This window comes from Saccopteryx bilineata, chromosome 4 (genome assembly GCF_036850765.1).
Source record: "Saccopteryx bilineata isolate mSacBil1 chromosome 4, mSacBil1_pri_phased_curated, whole genome shotgun sequence".
Classification (NCBI taxonomy): Eukaryota; Metazoa; Chordata; class Mammalia; order Chiroptera; family Emballonuridae; genus Saccopteryx; species Saccopteryx bilineata.
In genome coordinates this window covers 209,623,751-209,648,961 of record NC_089493.1, presented here as the reverse complement: position 1 = coordinate 209,648,961, position 25,211 = coordinate 209,623,751, and the positions used below count along the sequence as shown (strand labels likewise).

The 25,211-nt window shown below is 39.0% G+C and overlaps 1 protein-coding gene across 4 annotated transcripts in view; it reads right to left on the bottom strand.

Moving 5' to 3' along the window:
* VCAN (versican) overlaps positions 1–25,211 on the bottom strand; it is a 144,737-nt gene that overhangs the window by 33,246 nt on the left and 86,280 nt on the right. For 2 of the 4 annotated variants that reach the window (XM_066273732.1, XM_066273729.1), the window contains 5 exons: positions 16,697–21,901; positions 13,261–13,374; positions 10,929–11,042; positions 5,015–5,173; positions 3,210–3,292 (listed from right to left, as the gene is read on the bottom strand). In XM_066273732.1, the coding sequence (XP_066129829.1) occupies positions 3,210–3,292; positions 5,015–5,173; positions 10,929–11,042; positions 13,261–13,374; positions 16,697–21,901 (5,675 nt within the window). The remainder of the gene's footprint in view (positions 1–3,209; positions 3,293–5,014; positions 5,174–10,928; positions 11,043–13,260; positions 13,375–16,696; positions 21,902–25,211) is intronic. The other 2 variants (XM_066273730.1, XM_066273731.1) reach the window with 1 other exon arrangement.

Genomic DNA, 25,211 nt, shown 5'->3' with positions numbered 1-25,211 from the left:
TACAAATCAATTCTATATAACCAATGAAAGACAGACATAATCAGAGACTTGGCTTAATCAGGTCAGTATGTAGCAAACAACAGGCTTTACATACACTCCACCTGGCCAGATGCAGCTCTTTCAGGCTCAGCACTGGCACATCCAGGTAGACTATGTAGTGGTCTCGATCTGGAGGGCACAAGTAAGTACCAACCTGAATGGCTGCCTGAGTCCTTGGCATTCTGGCTTCTGTAATATAATTGGGAGCTCACAAGTACCTGCACTTTTCACTGGGCTATTTATAAAGGAAAGTTTGTGAGAGGAAGACCTAATGGTGGATATCCTAAAAACCCAATTTATCCCACAAGACAAAAGTATGCATTCAGCAAGAGAAAACTTATTAAATGTCTATACTATATAACATACATTTAAAAAATTATGAAAATGGTTTTAACTATCTGTAATATACAGAAAAATTTCTTTTAATCATTATATAACTTATAAATTAATAAAAACAAAAGTCTATCTTCAGCCTGACCAGGCAGTGGCGCAGTGGATAGAGTGTTGGATTGGGGCGCAGAGGACCCAGGTTTGAGGCTCCGAGGTTGCCGCTTGAGTGCGAGTTCATCTGGTTTGAGCAAGGGGTCACTCCGTCTTCTGTAGCCCCCCAGTCAAGGCACATATGAGAAAGCAATCAATGAACAACTAAGGTGTCGCAATAAAGAATTGATGCTTCTCATCTCTCTCCCTTCCTGTCTGTCCCTATCTGTCCCTCTCTTTGTCTTTCTCTGTCACACAAACACACAAAAATGTCTATCTTCAGTTAAAATTAGTATATAATGACTTATGCCCTACCAATCACTATTAATCTAATTGACCAAATTTATCCCCCTTGGGTACAACAAAAAGAAAACACACAGATGAAAAATTTCTGATATATCATCTAGCAAGGACAATTAGAAGAAAACAAGACTAATGAATCCAGAGGGTGTGGTTCATATACCTTACTGAGACTATGTTTCATGGGTAATCTACTTTCCCTATTTCTTCTGAATCCTACCAAAACCTACTTATGAACTTGAACGACAAACAGTGCTGATTAAACATAAGGAGTCATGACAGATAGAGGGCAAGCCAAGCTTTACATTGGGGTTGATAAAGGCAAAATATAATAAGGGTCCTCTTTCAAGTCAAGGAAGCACCAGCCAGAAAAAGGTCTATGGCTTTGGAGACAGGCCTGAGTTCAAATACTGGCTTCACCACAGAATAGCATTATGACTCTGGGAAAATACCTCAGCCTATTGACCTTCTCTTTCTTTACCATAAGACACCTAATGCCTCCCTTAAAGGTTACTGTGAGGAGTAAACATAGGCAAAGTGCTTAGTACGATGACTGACACAGATGATGGAAAGAGTAGGTCAACAAAAGTACCAAGAAGCTTTCCTGAACAGACAGAGTAAAACTTCCAAAAACAAAAATTACTTTGGCATTTGTTCTTAGATAAACTTTAAATTTTGCCAAACTCATTAAACTACATGAGTGGCAGGTAATGAATGAAATTTAAGTAGCGAAGTAACCATACCCAAAAAAGAGCTTAACAACTATTTTCAATTTTTCTTGTTTATCGAATTTAGAATTTGACTTATGCTTACTGTCTAGCCCAGTGGATCCCAACTTTGTCTGCAGTTTAGAATCTCCTAGGGAAGACCTAGAAAATATAGCTGCCAGAGGCTTCGTTATAATGAATTTGAGCTGAGTACTGGCACTAATTGTTTAGTTACACTCTCCTGGTGATTCTAACAAAAGCCAGGGCCTGGAACCACTAATACAGGTAACGTGAACTATTTCTGAAAAACAGCTTTACTAATCCTGACTTAAGAACCTTATTCTAGGCCCTGGCCGGTTGGCCTGGCGTGTGGGAGTCCCGCGTTCGATTCCCGGCCAGGGCACACAGGAGAAGCGCCCATCTGCTTCTCCACCCCTCCCCCTCTCCTTCCTCTCTGTCTCTCTCTTTCCCTCCTGCAGCCAAGGCTCCATTGGAACAAAATTTGCCCGGGCGCTGAGGATGGCTCTGTGGCCTCTGCCTCAGGCGCTAGAATGGCTCTGATTGCAGCACAGTGATGCCCCAGATGGGCGGAGCATCGCCTCCTAGTGGGCGTGCCAGGTGGATCCCGGTCCAGTGCATGCTGGAGTCTGTCTGACTGCCTCCCCGTTTCCAACTTCAGAAAAATACAAAAAACAAAAAACAAAAAAAGAACCTTATTCCAGCCTACTCAGGGTTGTGGCCAGTTTCACCAAACCACTTCTTTCTTTAGGAAGTAGAGAAAGCTACAAATATATAATTAGTCAGCAGAGTTTGAATGAAAGGAAATTCATAAGATCATAATTCAACAATCTTTTCTTAAAATGAAAATAAAATAGGCATCTTTACTTAGATGAGCCATGCCACCTGACCAGGCAGTGGCACAAGGAATAGAGCTTCAGCCTGGGATGCTGAGGATCCAGGTTCAAAACACCGAGGTTGCTGACCTGAGCACAGGCTTATCTGGCTTGAATGTATGCTCACCAGCTTGAGCCTGGGGTCACTGGCTTGAGTGTGGGATCATAGACATGACCCCATGGTCACTGGCTTGAGCCCAAAGGTCACTGGCTTGAAGCCCAAGGTCACTAGCTTGAGCCCAAGGTCGCTGGCTCGAGCAAGGGGTTACTTGCTCTGCTATAGCCCCCCGGTCAAAGCACATATGAGAAAACAATCAATGAATAACTAACATGCTGCAACTATGAGTTGATGCTTCTCATCTTTTTCCCTTCTTGCTTGTCTGTCTCTCTCGCTCATTAAAAAAAAAAAAAGCTATGCCTCACATCAGATTTCTAGTGCAATTATGTAATAGAGAAAGGCATTTTTAAAGACCTTTTCTTTTATAGTTATTCTTTTTCTTTCTATTTGAAGCTCTCCAAAGCCAAGATATACAGACTTGAGGCAATTCTCATGATGTGACTTCCCAGTAGTGGAAGTCTGACAGAGTCCTCTTATAAAGAGAGCCACGGTGATTGGAGCAGTGGGAGTTGGAGCTATTCTCATGGAACTCTATTCTAACTCCCCTCTATTTCACTGAGTGACCCTCAGCAAGTCACTTAATTGTCTTCAGTCTAATGTGTCCTCCATACAATGCAGTTGGCACACAGTACCAAGTTCCTAGAACTAGAATAATTTTCATAAGCAACTTACCAGTGTACTGCCATCAGTCCAGCGGAAGTCATGCTCAAACATCTTGTCATTGAGGCCTATCCACTGGTAGTCGTGGCCTACACCTAAAAGATGGTAAATAACATATTTTTTATTACCTTTCCAATAGATGGACGGAATGTATTTTCAGAGTGAATCATGCATCCTCTTTTCTGGCTGGATTTTTGTTTAGTTTCTCATAAAAATATTTCATGGTCTAACTATCTTTTGTTCTTCTGCCCAATGCGCTTAAAACTAAAAATCTAATTTTCAAACATTGTGAAACATTATAATATCAAACATAGACAATTATTTTTCTAGCAGTTTAATACAACTTGAATATTTTTTTTCATCCTTACTCATGATAGAAACTTTCAATTTATTTTTTTACTAAGTTATGCCAACGCCAGTGGCAAAAATTCAGTGACCCAACAGAACATGACACATCTTACCCAGGCTGACCTCACTTTAGAGGCCATGTATTTCTTCTCAGAGCAGTTTAAACAGTTAAATACCTAAACCAGACAGTATTGCAAAATTTCCCCCAAAATAGTGGTTTCCACCATAAGATGAATCACTGGCAAGCATACGTACAAAAAGTTAAATTAAACTCTATTCAGCCTGACCTGTGGTGGTGCAGTGGATAAAGCGTCGACCTGGAAATGCTGAGGTCACCGGTTCGAAACCCTGGGCTTGCCTGGTCAAGGCACATATGGGAGTTGATGCTTCCAGCTCCTCCCCCCCTCCTCTCTCTCTGTCTCTCTCTCCTCTCTCTCCCTCTCTCTCTCCTCTCTAAAAATGAATAAATAAAATTTAAAAAAAAAATTTAAAAAAAAACTCTATTCAGCTTGTAAATTAACAACTAAGTTCTAAAGGATAGCAGGCATCATGAGAAACATGTTAAATTGATAATTCTTCATGAACAAATAATTCTACATATTTGCTAAATAAATCTAGCTACACTCCTTTATGCTATAAAGAGGTAGGATGGTCCAAAGGTTGTAGGTTATTGTTAAGTTCATTGTTAAGTTATTGTTAAATCTCCTCATAATCATGCTTGATTGACTTTGTGTTTTGCCTTGGCCAGGTAGCTCAGTTGGTTAGAGAATTGTTCTGATATGCCAAGGTTGTGGATTCAGTTCCTGATCAGGGCACATACAAGAATCAACCACTGACTGCATAAATAAATGGAACAACAAATTGATGTTTCTCTCTGTCTCTCCCTTCCTCTTTGTCTCTAAAATCAATTTTTAAAAAAGAGCAAGTAAACAGCTCCAGTAGTAAGTTTCATTAGTGTGTCTCCATCTACTCTTGATCTTAATATGAAGTCCATGTTCTATGGTCGAAAATAGTTAGAAACTTGGATAAGAACTAATTATGTACAGAGGACAAGAAGAGGGTGCTATTAACAATTCTGTTTTAATTACTGGGACAAAAGTAACTAAAAGCAATTTTCTCTTTAGCTTTAGACAACATGCACATATTCAACATAGAGACCATGAAAGTAACCACCAGAAGAATTAGATTAAACCAATTTCATATGACTCAATCTACAGCATGCTATTTCATTCACCTCTTATTGCTGGCCGCCCAAGAAAGGCCCTCCTGTGCTATAGTTGAATGTCTCTCAAAATGGGAGACTTATAAAAAATGATTTTAAGTAGTTCACAGATGAAGGATTTAATAAGTTGAATTTAATAAGAATCACAACTGAGAAAGTTACTTTTTTTTAATTATATGGAGAGAAAGCGAAGAAGGTGGTGAGAATGAGTGAAGCTTCTGAAGACTAGTGTATATTTGGTACATACGATTCACAAATATTTGTTCTTCGTGAGAAAGAATGCTTGTGAGATGGGCACCCTGCAGACGGCACTCCCGCTCAGCTGCGTCCCATGTGCGTCGATGGGCGAAGTACTTGTAACACTGTCCTTGGAATTTGTGCCAGCCATAGTCACAGGTCTCGGTGTCTGGGAAGAAATAAGGCAGAGGTTTATTAAACCCACCTACGTAATTTAAACTTGGCTCGCTGATCCAAGTGTTAACAGAAGGCCCAAGGCAGTAATCAATGCAACATCCCTGAAATAATGGATTCATAAAATTAGGATATGATGATAAAGAAATCATGATCAAGAGAGCCCAACTGAGTCTGGCCACATGGGTGGCAGGTCCTTAAATAAGGCTTTGTCATTCTGTGCAACTTTGTTTTGTTATAACATAGATGGGATGCTATAAGAATCTAACTCTCTTTTATATCAACTGGGCAATTAGACACAAGCCTGATACTAAACTGAAGTAAAGATGTCATTTCACATTAAGTGAGGACTTACTGAATGTCTTAAACTGAAAAGCCAGTATCTAACTGCAGTTTCCTTAGTGAAAATCAGCTTGGGCAGGAGAGAAGGTGGAAAGGAGGCCAGCGCACCGCCGAGGCGTCGTGCCCAGCGACTTTCTCCTGAAGCAGTTGGGGCTAACTCATTACCAATGAAACTTTTCTAAAGAGCATGATTTATGCTAAGAATTCTGGCCAATAAGTTTTTGAATGCATGTATAAGACCTTTAAAGGTCTGGAAGTAGTCCTTCCCACTTCCCAGAAAGACAACTGATGGCCAGTCTCTGGCCAGGTAGGATGTAAAAGAAGAAAATATCAAAATCTTCTTCAGTAGGCAGCTTCTGGGCTATAGCTAAGGCTGCTGCCTTCTTCCAAAGGGAGCAGAGATATAGACAACTTGCAAGTATGAATGAATTTTAAGTTTATTAACAATGAAAAAAGCCTAAGTTCTTTAAGTTCACTCTCAGTCCACCAAGACACATACACATATGTATATGTATATATGTAAATGTGTTTATAGATATGTATATATTTTTTTCCTCTTTCACAACAAGTGCACTATCATCAATACCTTGGTAGAATGGATACATATTTCCAATATATTCTAATTATACACTGGCTGCAAGCTTCAGCTATACGTCCTAGAATGCCAGTTTGTGTGTGTTTTTCCAGGAGAGCACCCTTGCTCACAGCCTGCATTCTCAGTGGAAAACTCCCCTCAGACTCACCCACTCACAGGTGGGGTTAAACTCTGTTGAATAATAATTCATAGAAATAATTTTCTATGAAGTTTTTTTAAATTTATTAACTTTTAGAAAGAGATGAAGGGAGAGAGAGAGATCAGAAACATCAACCTGTTTTTGTATGTGCCCTGACCAGGGATAGAACTAGCAACCTTTGTGTATCTGGATGATGCTCTAACCAACCAAGTTACGTGGCCAGGGCAATAGAAATAATTTTCATTTTCTAAAAAAATTCTCACAAATATATTTAACTAGTTACATGTAAAAACTAACAAAACGATAAAATTCATAGTATTTTAAGCACCAGAAAGCATTTCAGATTACCTGATGACTCTCTGTTTCTCCTCTAATTGTACTGATAAATGGAAAAAAACAAAACCTAACTCCATGAAATAAATGCTTGTTTTATGTTTCAGACTTGGAGGCCAAATTGAAAGTCAAACTGCCTCCTGACTCTCACTCCATTTACTCTTCTCTCTCTCATTGCTGGGAAGCCTGCACCATGAGAGATGTATTTTTCCCTGGCTTCAGTGAGGCCATGACTGTACAACAGATGCAACTTATCTCTGAGGACAGTCTTCACTTCAGTTTAGTCTATCTGGACTATTGTTTAGTTACAGCCAGCTGACTAATTGGTTTAAATCATGCGCACTGGAAGCTTTGAGTTTTATTAAAGTGCTGTTTGGAGACCACCAAATCTCATGGGAAAGGACAGAGGACACAGCAAGTGATTTGGTATAAAAGTAGCACTCAGTGCCCAAGAATGAAGTATATTTGGTTCCTTGGATGTAGTAATTTTCCTTTTGGAGAGTTCTCATGGAAGAATTCAGTGCTGAGGCACTAGTGGTGGGGAAGAAATGGATCTTTATATATGAGGGGGTTAATTTACATAGGAGGAGAACTGGACAATTTTTAGAACACTCTTTCTGCCAAAGTCAATAATGCAATATTATAATAGCACAGCATTCCTCAACCTTGAAAACTATTGTTTAAGACACACAGTTTAAAATTTTAGAGGATCCCTAATTTATTGAACACTATATCACAAAAAAATTCTATACACTCTTATCTTCTATTAACACAAATGGTCTTAGTCTGCTTTTATCTTTTATCATTTAAAATAGAGTATTATTATTTTCCTTTTATGCAACAAAGAAACCCCTCAAAAAAAACGATCATAAAATTTAGATGCATAACCACATCACTGCTACAATGCCTTTCTTGTTTAGCAGGTGCATATATTCCTATCAGAATGTGGCTCCTCCACCCCAGATGGATAGTTTGGTTGGTTAGCATCGGCTGAGAGCACAGCTCACTGCTCAAGACACACACAGAAACAGCTCAATGTTCCTGTCTCTCTGTCTCTCCCTTTCTCACTGGCCAAAATCAACTTTTTATTAAAAAATTAAAAAAGAAAAGGAAGGAAGGAAGGAAGGAAGGAAGGAAGGAAGGAAGGAAGAAAGGAAGAAAAAAAATAAATAAAGAAAAAAAGGAATGGCTCCAAAAAAACTAGGGCAGAGTTTCTATTAAAACTAACCAGGGACAATTTACTCATCTGTTCTATATAAACCATAGCTCCCAATGAATGTAAGTACATGTGCAAATACCATTTAACAAAGTGACTTCTTTAAAAAGCTAAATATCCACACTGATTCACTTAATTTTTATTACTCGTGGATTCAATAAACATGTAAAGAAGCACTACATGTCAAGCAGCATCTCCTAGGATGTGTGTTACTAACGTAACACACATTTCATTTATTAAAAGGCAGTGCATTAGGATGATATTGTCTTAAAATTCATTTGACACAGAAATACCTCTTACACTTGAAAACTCCTGTAGTGCATAAGTTGCATTAAAAAATCCCAGATTGGCCCTGGCCGGTTGGCTCAGCGGTAGAGCGTCGGCTTGGCGTGCGGGGGACCCGGGTTTGATTCCCGGCCAGGGCACATAGGAGAAGCACCCATTTGCTTCTCCATCCCCCCCTCTTTCCTCTCTGTCTCTCTCTTCCCCTCCCGCAGCCAAGGCTCCATTGGAGCAAAGATGGCCCGGGCGCTGGGGATGGCTCCTTGGCCTCTGCCCCAGGCGCTAGAGTGGCTCTGGTCGCGGCAGAGCGACGCCCCGGAGGGGCAGAGCATCGCCCCCTGGTGGGCAGAGCGTCGCCCCCTGGTGGGCGTGCCGGGTGGATCCCGGTCGGGCGCATGCGGGAGTCTGTCTGACTGTCTCTCCCAGTTTCCAGCTTCAAAAAAAAAAAAAGAAAGAAAAAAAAATCCCAGATTTTGTTCTGCCTGTGAAAAGTTGGGAGTCATGGGGAAAGGTACAACGACTCCTGTTTATGATCATGGCAGATGAAACTATCACTCCTAAACAATCTCACAAAAAATCTGTTCCTTATATGATACGTAGGCAGTGCTTTCAACGCCTCTGACATATAGCTGTCAAGTCTTAAATTGTCAACACTGAGGCACTTCTTACTAGCAAGCTGTATCACTGACTTTGGCTGGGGGCAATCTGTGTGTACAGGACCGTCTCTCCACTGTTCTCAGACCCCCTTCTAGATCTCAAATCTACTATCACTCCACCCAAAGGTAGGCCCTATTCCAGAGGGACTGGGAGTTGGGATATTACTAACGCAGAGAACAGAAAGGTCAGCTGAAAAGACAACGACACAGTCATCACTGAAATTTGGACCGAAAACTATTTAGACAATAACGCTGCTGTTAATAAAGAAAACATTTGTTCTTAGGCAACCTGAAAGGGTAGAAAAAAATCTTTCTGAGGCTTGGCAATAAATCACAGGAGCACAGCTGCATCTGGTAAACAGACTGGGTGGCGGTTTCTGGACACCGCGCGGATGAAAGTGAACCGTGCTGGAAGATCATCCACAATGTACCTGAAAGTCAGGGGGCACCGGAAATGAGAGAAAAAACCACCATACCTCTTCTTTCCAATATTCATATTTTTGTAAAGAGATGGAAAAGGTAACTGGCCCCAAAGTCCCTCCCAAGAGGGACTTAATTTTACCACTGGATCCATCAGGTACACAAAGAAATCAAATGCTTATCTGTGAGGTTACCTTAAAAGGGTAAAGATATTGAGGAAAACCTAGGCTTTAAAAGGCAACTCAGGTTCATTTCCCCACTGTCTGTCTGATTAATGAGCTGTGTGGTCTTGAAAACATCTGTGTTCCTCTCTGAGCCTCAATTTCTGACCCATTTACTGCAGAGAAATACTGTGCCAACCAAATGAAATAATGTACTTGGAAGCCTCTGATAAACTGTAAAGTATTCAACACATAGTATCTCTTTTTATTCTCTGCCAAGAATTATGCTGACTCACCAAGATCAAGGGCTGTGTCTGTATTGTTCAGAGCTCTATCTCCAGTGCATGAAAAACAGTAGGTGCTCAATAAACACCTGTCGAAGAAATGATTTTTTGAATTGCTCCTTGTACTTGGAACTAAGGAGAGCAAAAATCATTAAAACATATTTTGATAACTCAAATGTAGCAACCTTTGTTTTCTCTAACAAAAAGCCTTTTTCTCACTGTTTTCCTTTAAGAAGGAAAAAAACAGTGAGAACATTGCTTGGTCAATTTTCATATTACCTTTTAAAATTCTAAAACAAACAGATTCATCATCTGTGACAAAGAGAAAGGAAAAAAAAAGCAACAACTAAAAAACTTGGCCAGCAGCCATCCCCTTCGATTGGCAATTTAATACAGGATCCTTTCAGTTTGCCTTAACTGTGGTGACGTCTGGATTCACGCTGAAGAGCAGAATGCAGGGCCAGACCAACGTGTCTGAGTGTCTAATACGTTTTCATTTTGTCTGGTAGAATGGAAGTTTGGCACTAGGCACTTTTGTCAAAGCCAAACCACTGCAGGATTTTAAGTAGAGGAAATCGACGTCCCAAAGCTTGGCGTGCTGAGCATGCAGTCTGGTTCTGATTGATGAACTAAGAAATGTTACCATTAACCACCTAACATACACACTCAGGTTGGCCATAAAATGCAAATTACAGGGATCAGGAGATTTAAGCCATCATGAACATAGGCCTTTCTTTCATTCAGAAAAAGTAAACGCTTCTTTAGTAGGAAAATTCCCTGCTGAGCAGATTCACAGTATCATTTAGGTAGTGTTTGCCAAACCAAAGCTAATGTATTCTAACAACTATATAAACTCATTCTCCAGAGATGACTGACTACGAAAAATACACCCCTTGAGTATCAAGGGCTTAGGGGGAGAAAATAAAGGCAACTAACATTGAATTCAATACTCCTAGGTATAAACCGCATACTTGGATTAACATCTACTCCTAATTTGCCCTCAGAAAGAATACATATAACAATGTTTCTTTTGTTGGTTAGATGCTCTTCAGTTCAACTTGGTGTACCTGTCTGTAATTGCATTCTATCTGCAAAACAAAAATGATCAAGTCCACACTATTTTTCAGGCATTGTGAGCTATGGACACATAAAGAAACCCATGTATTTAGGTAACATGTGAATTTTCTCCGCCGGAAAGAATATTCAGGATGGCCAAAATGACTAAAAACATCCAAATCATTATGACAAAAGGCTATCTAGAAGTGACATTCAAAATGAAGCATCAATAAGGGTCACCACACAGATGTGGCACCAACTCTTACCTTGCTCACAAAGGGCACCAACGTAGCTCGGAAGACAGAGGCATCTGAATGTATTAAAACCGTCAACACACGTGGCTCCATTGCGACATGGGTTAGAGTGACACTCATCAAAATCTGAAATAAAGTCATGAAAGGCCACAAAAATTCTTTAAAAAACAGTCAAAGGATTCTATGTAGTGTAACATTGCTAGATAAAATACAAGATAGCCAGTTAAATTTGAATTTTAGATTTAAAAAAATTCTTTTTAATGTAAGTACATCCTATGTTATATTTAGAACTTACTTAAAGTAAAAACTATCCTTTTTTAAAAATCTAAATTTTAAATTTAACTGACCTCCTTGTATTTTTATTTGCTAAATATCTGACAACCCTATAAAAATTTCAAAGATATTATAAGAGGGTAATGATGTCCATTTCTTTTAGATGAGTCATATGAGCCCTACAATGGATAAAGTTTTAGTCCAGCTACCTGCCCCCAATCCTGGTTCATGCTCTGATTGCCTCACTCAGAGAACACTGGAAATACCTAACAGGACTCCCAAACCTGGGCCCTTCCCTTTCCAATGTATTCTTCACTCCGCTGATTGTCAGCTGCTTTGGGCACAGTTATAATGATTTTACTCTGGGCTTTCAAACATTCCATAGGTCCCAGCTGCTCAGGATAGTTGTCTTTATAGTGTGGTCCCTGGGCCAGCAGCATAAACATCGCCTGAGAATGGTGGAAATACACGCTCCAAGGCCCACCCCAGATCTACTGAATCAGATACTGGAGGGTATGGCAATAACAGTCTGTATTTTACTGGAGTCTCCCAGTGACTCTGATGCACACTAAAGTCTCAGAACCACTCAACTAGAGTATGAAGAACAACTATTTAGTACACGGATTCAGGACCTTCTCAGACCTACCTAGATTCAACCTGCTCTCTAGTATTCTATCCCAGTAGGCTTCTCTCCCACAAACCCATAAGTAGATATACCTGAATACCTGCAGTCACCCAGATACATTTTGCAGTTTGTGGTCTCTGCTTTTACTTAGTGTCCAAGTCTCCTTCTTCACCCATCAAAATCCTCCCCACCTTTTAGATCTGTATCAAAAGCAACCTTTCTACAAAGACTTCCACAATTTCCTTTAATAAAATTAATGACTTCATTCTACAGCATTTTGCAATTGCATTATAATTTTAATTAACATTTATATTAAATAAAAGGAATTTAAAATTAATATACAAAGTAAATCAAATTTTCTAGTGGTATATAATGATTCTTACCTTAATAAATGGTCTTAGTAGAGATGATATTATATAGTAATGATACCAAAAATTTTTTTGGCGATTGCTAAGTGCCAGCCCCTGTTTTAAGAGCTTCACACATATTAACTTATTAAATTACTTTGAAATGACTTTAATATAAAATAAATGAGGGCCAGATAGATGACAATATATATATGTATATGGTGTTTAATATGTAATTATTCCTTAAATATAATCTTTTCCTATATCTATTTCCCTACTAATTAGCAACAGATAAAGCTTATTAACTCTGTTGGCTTTTTTATTTTTTTAAGACAAGCACTGTTTTAATGTGAATGTTGGAGATTTTACCCCGATATTTCTGTTGGCCTTCTTTGCTCAATCTTATGTGAAATCCATCCTGGTACCTCTAAAAGAAGTGCCTGGCCAATATTCTATTCCATCATGTCTTTCATCAGAGCTGAAGTCTATATTTAGCTAAATTAAAAAATGTGGTCTTTTTTTTTTTAAGAAAAGGAAACCTAAATAAGAATGGGAATAAAAGAAACTGGTTTAATAAAAGACAATTACATTCCTCAAAACTTGAAAGAGAGGAGGACAACAATCTCAGCTCCTGGAGGTCAAGGTTGGCTAGACTGGCTGCTGAGGACAGCCAGACAAGGCTCCTCCCCATCTCACATCAGAGGAGCAAGTCAGCTAATAAACTCCACAGTTTTAAAAAATAGCTTTGTAAAAATTTGATGTATTTAAATTATTTATTGATATGCAGATTTGGGGGATAGATTAACATTTTTGTTAATATATATGCAACTTTACATTTGCAGAAAGTTTATCTGTAAAAACCTCAAAAAGACATATCCAAACTCAGTAAGCTTCGCTGAGACTTGGGTATATTAACAAAATTCAGTAAACATCTGTCCTCATTTCCCAGAATCTACTTAAATTAGTCTATGATTTTAACTTGATTGAACATCTACACATGAATTTCTTTGTACTCCTCTGATTGATTCAAGCAATATAAATTTCCCCCCAATGCATCTTCTGGAAAAGCACTACACCTTTTCAGGCAAGGACATCTTACCAAGTTCACACTGGTCACCACTGTATCCTGGCACACAGGTACATACGTAGGAAGTTTCAGTAGAGTAGCAGGTGCCTCCATTAAGGCATGGGTTTGTTTTGCAACGATCAGGTCCTATCATGTTCAGGAAAGTAAGGAAAGCAATTAGGCTCATCTCTAACTTTCAATATATTTTAGCATAAAATGCCACTTACAGCTACCATGACATATAAGCTTTACCGTAGCAATTTAGAGATACTATATATGCAAATTAACATTAACTTTACTTCTGGAGTGTTTTTGGCATTATAACTAATTGTTACAAATTATATCTATTCTTTTCTGGGATTCAAACATCATTATATTTAAACAACATTTTGTATCTGGCAATTAATATAATCTACTGCAGATTTAGTTGGCATGATAATGGCAATTGATTTTAGTCAAAAATGATTACACATATGTGCACAGTGAATGGAAATGTATTCTTTTAAACGGGGTTAGTTCATGTGAAATGGCTGGATACACAGAACATGCATTCTTTTTTTAGCAGACTGGCTTGTTACCATCATTTGAATTATTATTGCCTTTTACCACTTAATGCTCAGAAACTTTTTCTTCGAAAGTGTGCACTGAAGTCTCTTCTGCTACATTAATATGCTTTTTCCAAAAACACGTTCCAAATGTACTCCTTTAAACTATACTTGAAGAAAAGCAACACATGGATTAAACTCTACTGTATAAAAACAACCCAAACACAAAAACCTTACCTAAAACGAAACCCCCAATTTTTATTACAATGTTCTCATTAAAACACAAAGAAAACCAATACTCTTAGCAGATATAATTAAAGGCCAGATATACAAATTTATGAGGAGAAACAGTTTAAAATGTTTTCTAAATGCAAATACTTTTACACTATTTGAAGCACATATATCATTCTGTAACAATTCTTGGATACTTGTTTTTACATTAATTATTTGAGTATTTTTCTAGAATTGCTTGTTTAAAAATGTTCAAGAATCCAAATTATGGTTTAAAGCTTTACATAATAATTGAGATAAATATGGGCTGCAACCTATTTTCAAGAATCTTAAGACCCTGAAATAATTACACATGAAAAGAAGATGTTTACTTAAGAATTTAAGGAATATTAGGTTAAAAGAGGCACTGATATAGAAGATATTGAGTCTTTTCCACACAGGAAAGTCAAACTCAAACTTTCTGAGTGTTAAGTAAATTCTGAACTACTAGAAAGATTTGATAAATTCATATTCACATGGGTTCAACATTAGGTTAATTCAGTTAATTCAGATGCTTATACCTACTTCTTCCCAAAACTACCCCAATTTTTCTTAGACTCTTTCCCATGTAGTCTTAAAAATATTTAAAACTTCCCTAGCTAGGTGTTTTAGCCTCCTGCCTTTCAAAGTACTCTGCCTTGAGGACGCGGCTACAGCCAACAACACATCTCATGTTGCCCTCAGTGCAAAATCAACGCGACCCTTATGAACCATCATGTACTATTTCTGTTCCCACCACAGACACTAGACAACACACAGTAAGTATGGGACAAGGGCTTGACAAGAAAGTGGGTCTTTCTATAAACTTAAAGTAGCCTAGACGAGAAGAAAAGTTTTATTTATATGATTTGTATTCTTCTCTGCACAGTTTGAAGTCATCTCTGAAAGCTGAATCCGCAACGGGCAGACCCAGGCAATCCAATATAAGCTTTGCTTACTGAATTAACCTAAAGTGAGCATGCGTTTTGCAATTAAGATGCAAGCTCTAATTCTGGGTAAACATTGTGGACTGGATAACTAGTACACATTTCTGATTCATTTATCACATTTAATTCTTTTTCAAAATGTATTTATTACGTGATTTCTATTATATTTTCACCAACCTGAACTATAGTTAAACTTAACTACAAAGAGATAAATTTTGGCCAGATTACCTGGTTACTATTTACAGACTAAATATAGAGTGACGACAAAAAGAGATTCATCAATCACCTTTGATCAATTTTATTCATAAAATATTTCAAATCATTTATAAAAGTTGCAGTTCATGACCATTTTACTCTATCTGAAGCACAAGAAACTGAAACATTAGTGGCACAAAAGATAATACTGGAATGAACAGAAGAATAACTCAAGTACAGCTATGCTGTAAAGCACATTCATTAAAATAAAACTTATTTCAACCAACGCAATCTTGGAAGTACTGATTTGTTTTTCTTTTTCTAGGAAGTAGCTAGGTGGTAATGATTCCATGTGGGTTCCACTGATACTGTTATTTAAATAATGTTTCTGGAAAATACCATTACAACAGACTTTTCAACATTATCAGGTTACATTAAAAAGAAAATAAATTCTACAAAGTAATATATTCCAAGATTTCTGGTTTACATATCATTAACAAGCAGCTATCTATTATTATACTATATTAATAGGAAACTTGCAAAAGCAATGAAACAACCACAGACTTTGAAGTTGATCTGGGTTCAACAAATCCTACTCTTTCCATGGTGGCTGGAGGCTGAGCAGCCGGAGCAGCTGAAGAGCCTCTCTTGTAAATGGGGAGAGCAGTATGTGCTGTGGGGAGAGCAGTATGTGCTATGTAGCATTTCTGTGAATGGGGAGAGCAGTATGTGCTATACAGCATTTCTGTGAATGGGGAGAGCAGTATGTGCTATACAGCATTTCTGTGAATGGGGAGAGCAGTATGTGCTGTGTAGCATTTCTGTGAAGATTAAATGAGATAGTCTATATAAACCTATACTAAATTCATGCTTTTTGTCCATTCAGCAAAAAAACCAAAACAAAACAAAATACAGCAATCCTCTCTGACAGACAGAGCACAGATCAATACTAAGTGAATACCCACTGTGGCCAGGCACTTTCTTAGAAGCATTATGTAGACTACCTGAAGCAAGGAAATTTTATAAAAGTATGAATGGATAACTGATATTGCATGAACTATGTGAAATGTTTATTAGAGCAATTTTTTATAATTTTAAAGGCCTGACAAATTTTGACACTGCCATAATAACACTTATCAGTGAGATATTTTTAAGAATAGATTTACTTTTCCTGTTTTTAAAACTGATATGTGCGACTATGGAATGTATAACAAAGTAGTACTTTAATTGTGAGTAAAACGAAAATGAATTGTTACACCACTAACATTTAAAAGTTTTCCGTGGTGCAATTGTACATTGTTTCTAAAACCCAGAAAATTACAAAAACATCTATAAAGCTCAGAAGTGATCTATACTTACTTTCTTTGCATCTCATTATGAACTCAATACTGTGGCCTGGCCTGCTGTTATGTGAACAATACAGAAATTTACACTGATTTAACATCACAATAAAAATTATGTACAAATATATATGTTAGGACCGAGGGACTGTTTCCAACTCTGGAAACAGATTAATCAATGTTGAAACCTTACCTGGCAAATAGACTGCTGTGCCTCCCACTGACTCTTCATTCATGTCAATCAGGAAACCGGTTTCATTAGAAGCTTCCAGAAGGTAAAGTGATGGTGTTGGAAGTGAAATATTTAACTCTGCAGTGTGTACTGTTGCCTGATTATTGGAATCAAGAATTCTCGCCAATCCCTGCTGTTCTGATGCCGCTACTGTGGAATCCTGCCCTCTGAGCAAGCCTGCCTGTGTTGCGGAGTTTATTTCCAGAGAAGGAACAGTGGGCTTCTCAGAAGTCTGTGGGCTGGACTGAGGCACCACACCTGCCCCAGCCCCATACACTGCAAAAGCGGAAGTGGAGTGTGGCCACAGTGTAGCACCTTCTAGCTTAATTTCACCTGCAGCTGTGACAAGAATTTCATCCTCAGTTCTCATACTAGAAAATACCTTGATTGTTTCTCCAGAAAGTTGAACGTTGGTTTTGTTGGGGGAATCTTGGAGAATCTCAGTTCCTTCTTCAGCAACTAGTTGTGTAGGAGAAGATTCCGTTTGTTCTAATAACTCAGGTTTATTTTCATCTTCTAAAGGTTCTTGTTTTGTGTCCATGGTTAAGGATGGAGGCCCAGTTATGTGAAAGTATTCTTCACTTGGTGGTTTGAAAGTCACTTCAATATTTGCAAATTTTCCTGAGGACACCTGAAGTGAGCCAGCATCTACACTGGGCAGAACACTCGGCTGGGGGCCCTCTGTGTGTTCAGAGGCTCCACTGCCTAAGTGGACAGTGAATGGAGATGATGGCATCTCAGAAGACAGCTTTGCAAATGCCATGACTGCTGATGTTGTATCGGTATAATCTGGGAGATTATATCCTTCCATCACATTAGATGCTTCTGTCGAACTCTGAGCCATCAGGTGGATAGTACCAATACTTACGTGGGGTATAGAATCTGTTAGTGCCTCCCCAGCTCCTGAAGAGAATTCTGGCTGAAAAGAAGGACCCACATATTTCTTTTCTTCATACTCTTCCTGTGTCCTTTCCAAAAGTCCCGATGTTGATATTACTTCACCTTGGTCTGCAATAGCTTGACCATCAGACAAAGTGCTTGCTTCAAAGATGTCTTCCAAGGCTTTTGCTTCCGTTTTTGGTTCTTTATTATTTGGATGAATTGTGGAAGACTTACCAGGAATAGGCAGTGATGCTGCTGTGGGAAGCAAAATACTTAATTCTGTTTCTGTGCTTGGGATGGGGATTCCAGTTGTGAAGATAAAGCCCATGTGGTCGAACTGGCTTCTGTCTTCAGAAGTCATGGATTCATTATGCACTGCCTTAGTGTAGCTAGCCAGAAGAGTATCACCAGAACCTTCAAAGTTTTCCTCAGTCAAGGAAAGGTTACCAGCTGCCCTGTACTTCTCTTGAATTTGAGTACTTTCTTCATTACTGCCATGTGGTCCAGATGGTGTCTCTGGATCTAGGTCCGTCTGCATTCCAAGGATATCTTCATACATGGGTTTAGTATGATCAATATCTATGATAGTATTTTTATCTGATGTCAACTCAGGTAGAATTTCAAGGATGGTACTCTCTGTAATTGTCAATAGTAAATCTTTGTCCTCTTTGTCCAGATCTATAATAACATTTTCAGTGGTTGTTTTTCTGTCAAGTTTTAAGGTAGAATTCTCAAATCCACTGGAATGGCTGTGGAAACTATCTGCACTTTCTGTGGACCTCTTATATGACACCATATTTGACAGTGTGCTAGTTGGATCTGGGGAGATGTTATTCTGTTCTAAATGAAAAGGTAGCACCATTGAAACTGTTGGGAATTCATCAATAGTAATGGCTTTAGGACTTGGAACTTTGGGGTGTTTTTCAAGGGATCCATTGGAAACAAGTATGGTGTTTCCTTGACTGGTTGCCTGAGTAGTTTCCGAAGTGTGGACTAAATCAACTATATCCAACTCCCCAGATCCTTGTCCAGAATGTTCATAAAACAAGTCATCTGGCTTTGATGTTGTAACAGATTCTTTGACCATTCCAAGACCATAAGTTTCAGCCAGAAAATCAGTGGAAGAGGTTGCTGTTTCTCTAGTTTCTGCTACTGAAGAATTCTTGTTAGTGACTTGTTGAGGACCAGGTTGTGGTCGACGACTCTGACTCTCTACTTCCCAACTGTGAGTCTGATTTTGAGGATGCTCAGTGTCTGTGGAGAAGGTGAGAGGTGCCATAGAGGGTCCTTCCATCCTGGTGTCACGTAAAATTTCTAGTAAGGCTGTACTGGGTGCTGTCTCACTATCTTCAGAGATGCTATCTGTTTTGGAAATGAGTGGTCTAACTTCATTTGTTGTATTTTCCATTCCCTCATCGTCTTCAGTGGTATCACCTATGATGCTGGTTTTGAAATTTTCCACTTGAGAAGTATGGGGATAGAATGTGCTAATGATTTGTTCCATTTCAGTAAAATTCACTGATACTGTAGTGGGCAAAACTTCTTCTCCTGATCCCAAGCCAGAGAATAAATCAGTATCTGACTCTTTAATAATTGGTCTCGTAACTTTAGGAAAGGGTTTTACATTTTCTTCCTCTTTGATCGATGAACCTGTAACTACATTTTCAGCTAGAATAGATTCAGCCACTGAGGTAGTAGCTAAGAAAAAATGCGATTTTCCAGTAACTTTGGGGAGAGTTGTATAGGGTTCCAAACCTTTTGCACTGGAATCTGCAGTAGACATGTCAACTGAGGAAATGTCTTCCTCCTTCATTTCCTTATCAGTACTGTAAGTTGTCTTTTTTGTAAGTGTAGAAAAATTTGTGGTTTGAAATCCAGGTTCAATAAATCTTTGTGAATCAAAACTTGTTTGGTCTGGTGCAACAGAGCTTTGAGGGGATTCAAAAGATTTTTGTTCTTCAATTTTTTCCTCTACTACTGTTTTGCTTTCAACTTCTTGTCTTACAGGATTGAATTCTTGCCTGGACCACAATTTGGTTGGCTCCATCGTCTGGGGAAAGCCCATGGAAACTGTGCCATTGACCCTCGCTTCCCCCTTTTCTGTTGGAGCTTCAGTACCTTCACCTCCTGCTCTTGGTAAAATGGTGGATCTCTTATCAGCTTCTTTGATAGCGCCTTTTTCTTCCAAACCTTGCTTAATAAATGGGGATTCTGTACCAAGAACATGTTCCACAGCACTTGGAAATACCTGGTCAACAGAGTTGCTGACTGAGACCACTTGCTCACCTGAACTCTCAGCTGAGAATGTGAATTCTTCCCAAGGGAAGGCTGAAGTGCTGACTAAGGTGCCACCAGGTCCTTCTGAGTTCGCTCTGTAATCGATGTGACCTGAAGTAGGTATTGTGGGTGGTGACATCTGGCTATCTTTAAATGCTGCATCCCCAGAGCCTTCTATCTTTCCTGTTTCTTCTTTTGTTATGGGATTAGATATGGTTGAGTACTCTCTAAAGTCACCACTGAAGTCTTCCTCCACAGGAAAATCTGTGGAGAAGCCCTTTATTTCTGTCCCATGATTTGGCTCTCCTAAAACCTCTGCTGTAAGGTTTTCCTTGGATCTTTGGCTTATGATTTTAGTAACCTCTCTATCCATCACTGTACTCAAAATTAGTCTTGTCAGCTCAGAAGGGAATATAGTTTCCACATGGGGAGACAAAGTGCCATCTGTTTCCTTTTTAATTTGAATTCCAGGCACTAAGTTTAATGAAAATGAAGAAACAGTAGCGGTTTCTGGGTGAGCAGCAGGTTCTCTAAAGCTTTGCTCCATAGAGAGAGAGGCAGGGCTATGTGGGACAGTGGACAGCCCTTCCTGCACCCCAGGTTGACTGTGACTGCTGGGCTCAGTGGGGTGGACCGTGTGGTTGTCTAAAGTATTTGTTTCTGTAAGGACAAGATTAGAACTCGTCATTTCTCTTTCAGACTGTGTGGGTGTTGTCAAGGGCATAAAACTGTTCCTGGTGGCTGACGCAGAATCGCTAGAAGTAGTTTCATTGGAGTTTTCTAATTCAGAGGGTGAAATTAATTGATCTGATCTCTGTGTGAGCAAACGTAGCTGAGCTGTGGAAGCTGCAGTTCCTTCCTCTTCATCTCTCCCTCGCTTTCCTTCAAGAGATGTACTGAACACCCACCCAGAAGTGTCTGTTTCCCTTACAATTTGGGTGGGCACTGCTTCTGTAGACAGTTGTTCAGAAACTGAATAAATAGCGGTTGCAGGAACATCATAAAGGTTGTCCGTAATCATTATCTTGCCAGTGTCGATAGTAACTAGTTCCACTGTATTATTTCTCTGCAATGAATTGGTTATCAAGGAAAACATTGTGTCTTTATTTTCTTCTGCTTCCCCAGAGCCTTCTGGAACTGGAATTAAAGGCTTCCTGGAGAGCTCTTCAATGTGTCTCAGGGTTAGTTCCACCCAGTTTTCCACAGCGGTCAATGGGTCAGCAGGCTGGGGACTTCCTGTTACAGCAGCTGATACTTTCTCTGAAACATTTGCTGACACAGAACTTGGAACTGTACTCAGAGAGTATGTGATAGAAGCACCTTTTTCTGCCTCTTCGCCAAATGTTACTTCTGTAGCCCTTAAAAAAATCATTTCTGTGGATTCTCCTGAAGACTCTTCAGGAAACAAAGGTACAGGGTCAGTATGTTCACGTACCAGATTGTTAAGTGCACGACCTTTCTCTGTGGCTGAGTTTTGTCCTTCTGTGGCTTCTAGCTCACGCAATGGAACTGTGGGGAAAACGTCAGACTCACCACTTGAAAAATGCTCCGGTGTTTCAGGGTAAGTCTCAGGCTTCCATGTCATTTCAAGTGATTCAGTAGTTTCTTTAGATTCATTTGGTTGCACAGCAGTAGATGATCCAGTTTCGGCCATGAGAAACTGATGAGTATCACTTTCACTGCTGTCTGAAAAATTCTGAGAAGGTGCAACACTTTCAAACTGGCCACGCCTAGCTTCTGCTGCCTCCGGGTCCTTGGGCACAGTGGTGACTAGGTGTTTCCCATTTATGTATTGTACCGAAGGGGTGGTTGTTATGTCAGTAGCGTTTGCGCAGTCTTCATCTTCCTCTTCATCTTCTTCACTGTGGTATAGATCTAATTCAATTAATTCAGGTAAAATTGCAGCAATTAGGTCGTGCTCTGAATCTGTTTCTTCACTACAAGGTTCATCTTCTTTAGATTCTGAATCTATTGGATGACCAATTACACTCAAATCACTCATTCGACCTGAAAAAAACAAAGAGTTTTCACAATACTTAAATAAAACGTTTGGCAGCGTATGACAGAGAAACTGATAGTAAGGTTGGCAGACCACTCTCACACATAGGAAGGATTCAAGTCTTTCACATTAAGTACAATCACCCTTCTACATGGTTTTCAGTCCTCAGATTTGCTGTTTTATATGAACAATGGGAAAAATAAATCCAATTTAGGATTATAGACACAGGTTATAAAAACTTTAACATGTTTAACAAAGTAGCATCCATAAAAATGAAACAGGAAATCACATATATACATCGTAATTGTGAAATGTGGGAATTCATCTTTGTGTGAACTGAATAAAAAATTAGAAATCAAGACCATTTCACCAAATCATATAGAAAAAGTAACATGATTACTGTCTTTCATATAAGAGGATACACAGACCCACTCTATTCTGTAAGGAAATGAGAAGAGATTCTTCCTGGCCTCCTGTCATGATCTGTCCTAAAGAAGACTGTTTTTAGGTCAGTAGAAGAGAGGCTTCATTATCGCCTGTCACAGTGCAGTAACAACCCCTCCCAAAGCAACAGTTGGGACAAGACTTAGCTGCAAAGACTGTCACCACCTCCCAGATCCAAGGGCAGGAAGCCTTGGATGGGGCTTTCTGTGCACGGATAGCTCATGTAAAACACCAGGAAGGAAGAGCCCTTCAAACTTTTACACCTTTATCTTTCAGGACAGATGACCTCGATGGGTCTATATAGTTCTTTTTAAAACACTTCCTCCAAAGTAAGTTTAAGTGTCACATCTAAACATTTTGAACTAGCATACTTTAAATAACAGATATCCTTAGAACATTCCCTAGACAGTATGTTGCCATTGGGTAAAACTACTAAGGCCATTTGACATTCCTGCCTCCAGAAATACACCAGCAAAGCTCCTTGCCTGGGCACCAGGCAGGAGAAAATTCTGGGCCCTCACTCTCATTAGCCTGGAATTCCACTGTCCTGGGAAAGGGTCCCGCCACTACAGCTGCCCTATTCCTAACATCATGGCAGTATGAAGAGGTGCCTATGGGCACACTGATCCATGAAGAAGACAAAGTAAAGCACAAAGGATTGCAGAGTCTGGCCCTCCAGCCCACAGAAACACCATTGCAGAATTCTTTTCAGCCGATCAGTGATCCATGCCACACATGCTCAGGCTGCCCTGAGAAGCTTACAGAAAGAGTAATTATGACGGAGCCACACCCGTCCCCCATAGGTAGGGAGATTGTTCCTATTGTAGGAAGCTGCTCCCTCCCATGTATGAAAGGACCAATACCTAGCATTTACTGATAGAAAAGAAAAGGTCCTACTGAGAAGGAATCAGTATTGCTTGTATTCTTTATGCATCAACATATATGAACTATCAATAAAAACTCTGCAAAGCTCCATTTTTAACTATGGTTTGTTAAAGAAAACAAAAAGCACAAGACCTTCATGTAACTAGAAGACATACTATATTTACATTTATTCCTTCCACTCGAATAAGAACAAAAAAGAAAACTTCTTTGTATCCCATCTTCACTGTATTGTCTTCACAAAACACTGTTTGTACAGGGATGGCTTACTGCTGCCTGTTACACATCCTCCCTTATTAACTTTCACACACTGCAGTTCACTTCTTAGATCTCAGTCTCTCCACACCATACTTCCACCAACCTTTCAACTATATAAACACAGGCTCACAGGTATTTAAGTGAATGAAAGACAAATTTCTGCCATAAGAGAAGTGAGGTCAATGCATAAAGCTAGTATATAATAAAAACATAAAACGAATACAGATGATTTTTGCCATACATGTTACAACACACTCCTAACTGCCAAACAAGATGACAACTAAATGCCTTCCTTTTATCAAAAAACCTAATTAAAGAAATAAGTTCATTCAATATTAGATTACTGACGTTGTTACAGTGATCTCATGTTGCATATGTTTTAAAAGAGAACACAGTAGAATTTACAAATAATAACCCTGTAAGAGCTTGCAGGGAAGCCTGCCTTTCCACTGTGAAAAAATGAGTAAGGGAATTAATATGTGTATGCATATATATGTATGTGAAAGAATACCTTTTAATGCCTTTTGTTCAGATGAATCTCTTAAAATATCACATCAAGAATTCTATCTATTCACCAAATTAAGTAGCCTTTCACTGCTAATACTATTTGAATAAATTGAGTTAAGCCGGACTTGGTTAAACTATTCTGTACTTCATAGTATTTCATGGGAGCTTCAAAAATGTGCCTATCTTAATGTTTATACACTTGTTTTACCTTCAGCTCTTTTCCTTAAGTGTAAATAAAATTATAATTCACATTAGGAAGTGTCACACACAGAGAGACACTAATTTCACAAAGTACTTTTCATTTAAATACAGAAATAAGAAACATTGATCTGTGTCAGGAATATAGACTCCTCCCTACATTTTGTACCCTTTTATAAATAGTGGAGATAAAATTAACCATTCAGCCAAGCTTCTCCAGCCAGACACAAGTATCAGCAAAGAAATAACTGTTCAACCTGACCAGGTGGTGGCACAGTGGATAGAGCATCGGACTGGGACATGGAGGACCCAGGTTTGAAACCCCAAGGTCCCCAGCTTGAGTGCGGGCTCACCAGCTTGAACTCAAGGTTGCTGGCTTAAGCAAGGGGTCACTCAGTCTGCTGTAGCCCCCAGGTCAAGGCACATATGAGAAAACAATCAATGAGAAACTAAGGTACCACAATGAAGAATTGATGCTTCTCGTCTCTCTCCCTTCTGGTCTGTCCCTATCTGTCCCTCTCTCTGTCTCTCTCTGTCTCTGTCACACACACACACACACACACACATACACACACACACAAAAAAACTGTTCAGTATTGTTTGTTTATATTTATATTAATGAATGCTAACATCTTATTACTCATAAATCTATGAAGATTTCCCTTAACACGCTAGACCATCATATCAGAATATTTCACCAAAAGATTGAACTGTGAAGTGCAGTGTATTCCATTTTCTAATCTAAATAAATAACACAATATTTCAATCACAACAATATAAACATAGCAGAGATAGACTTTGCATATTCTTCACAAACACAGCTTGGCTTCATACTGGTTTTAAAGTAATACACAAAATTTAATTCACTACCACAGATATGCATGCCACCTAATTGTATATATTATCTCTTCAGGAGACAATTGATTGCACAAAATTTACTGGGCACTAAGCAGACACTTGCCTGCATCTTTACACTTGCCTGAAGATCTAAGACTTCAAGGTATCTTCTAACTAATTCTTTCTTTCTTT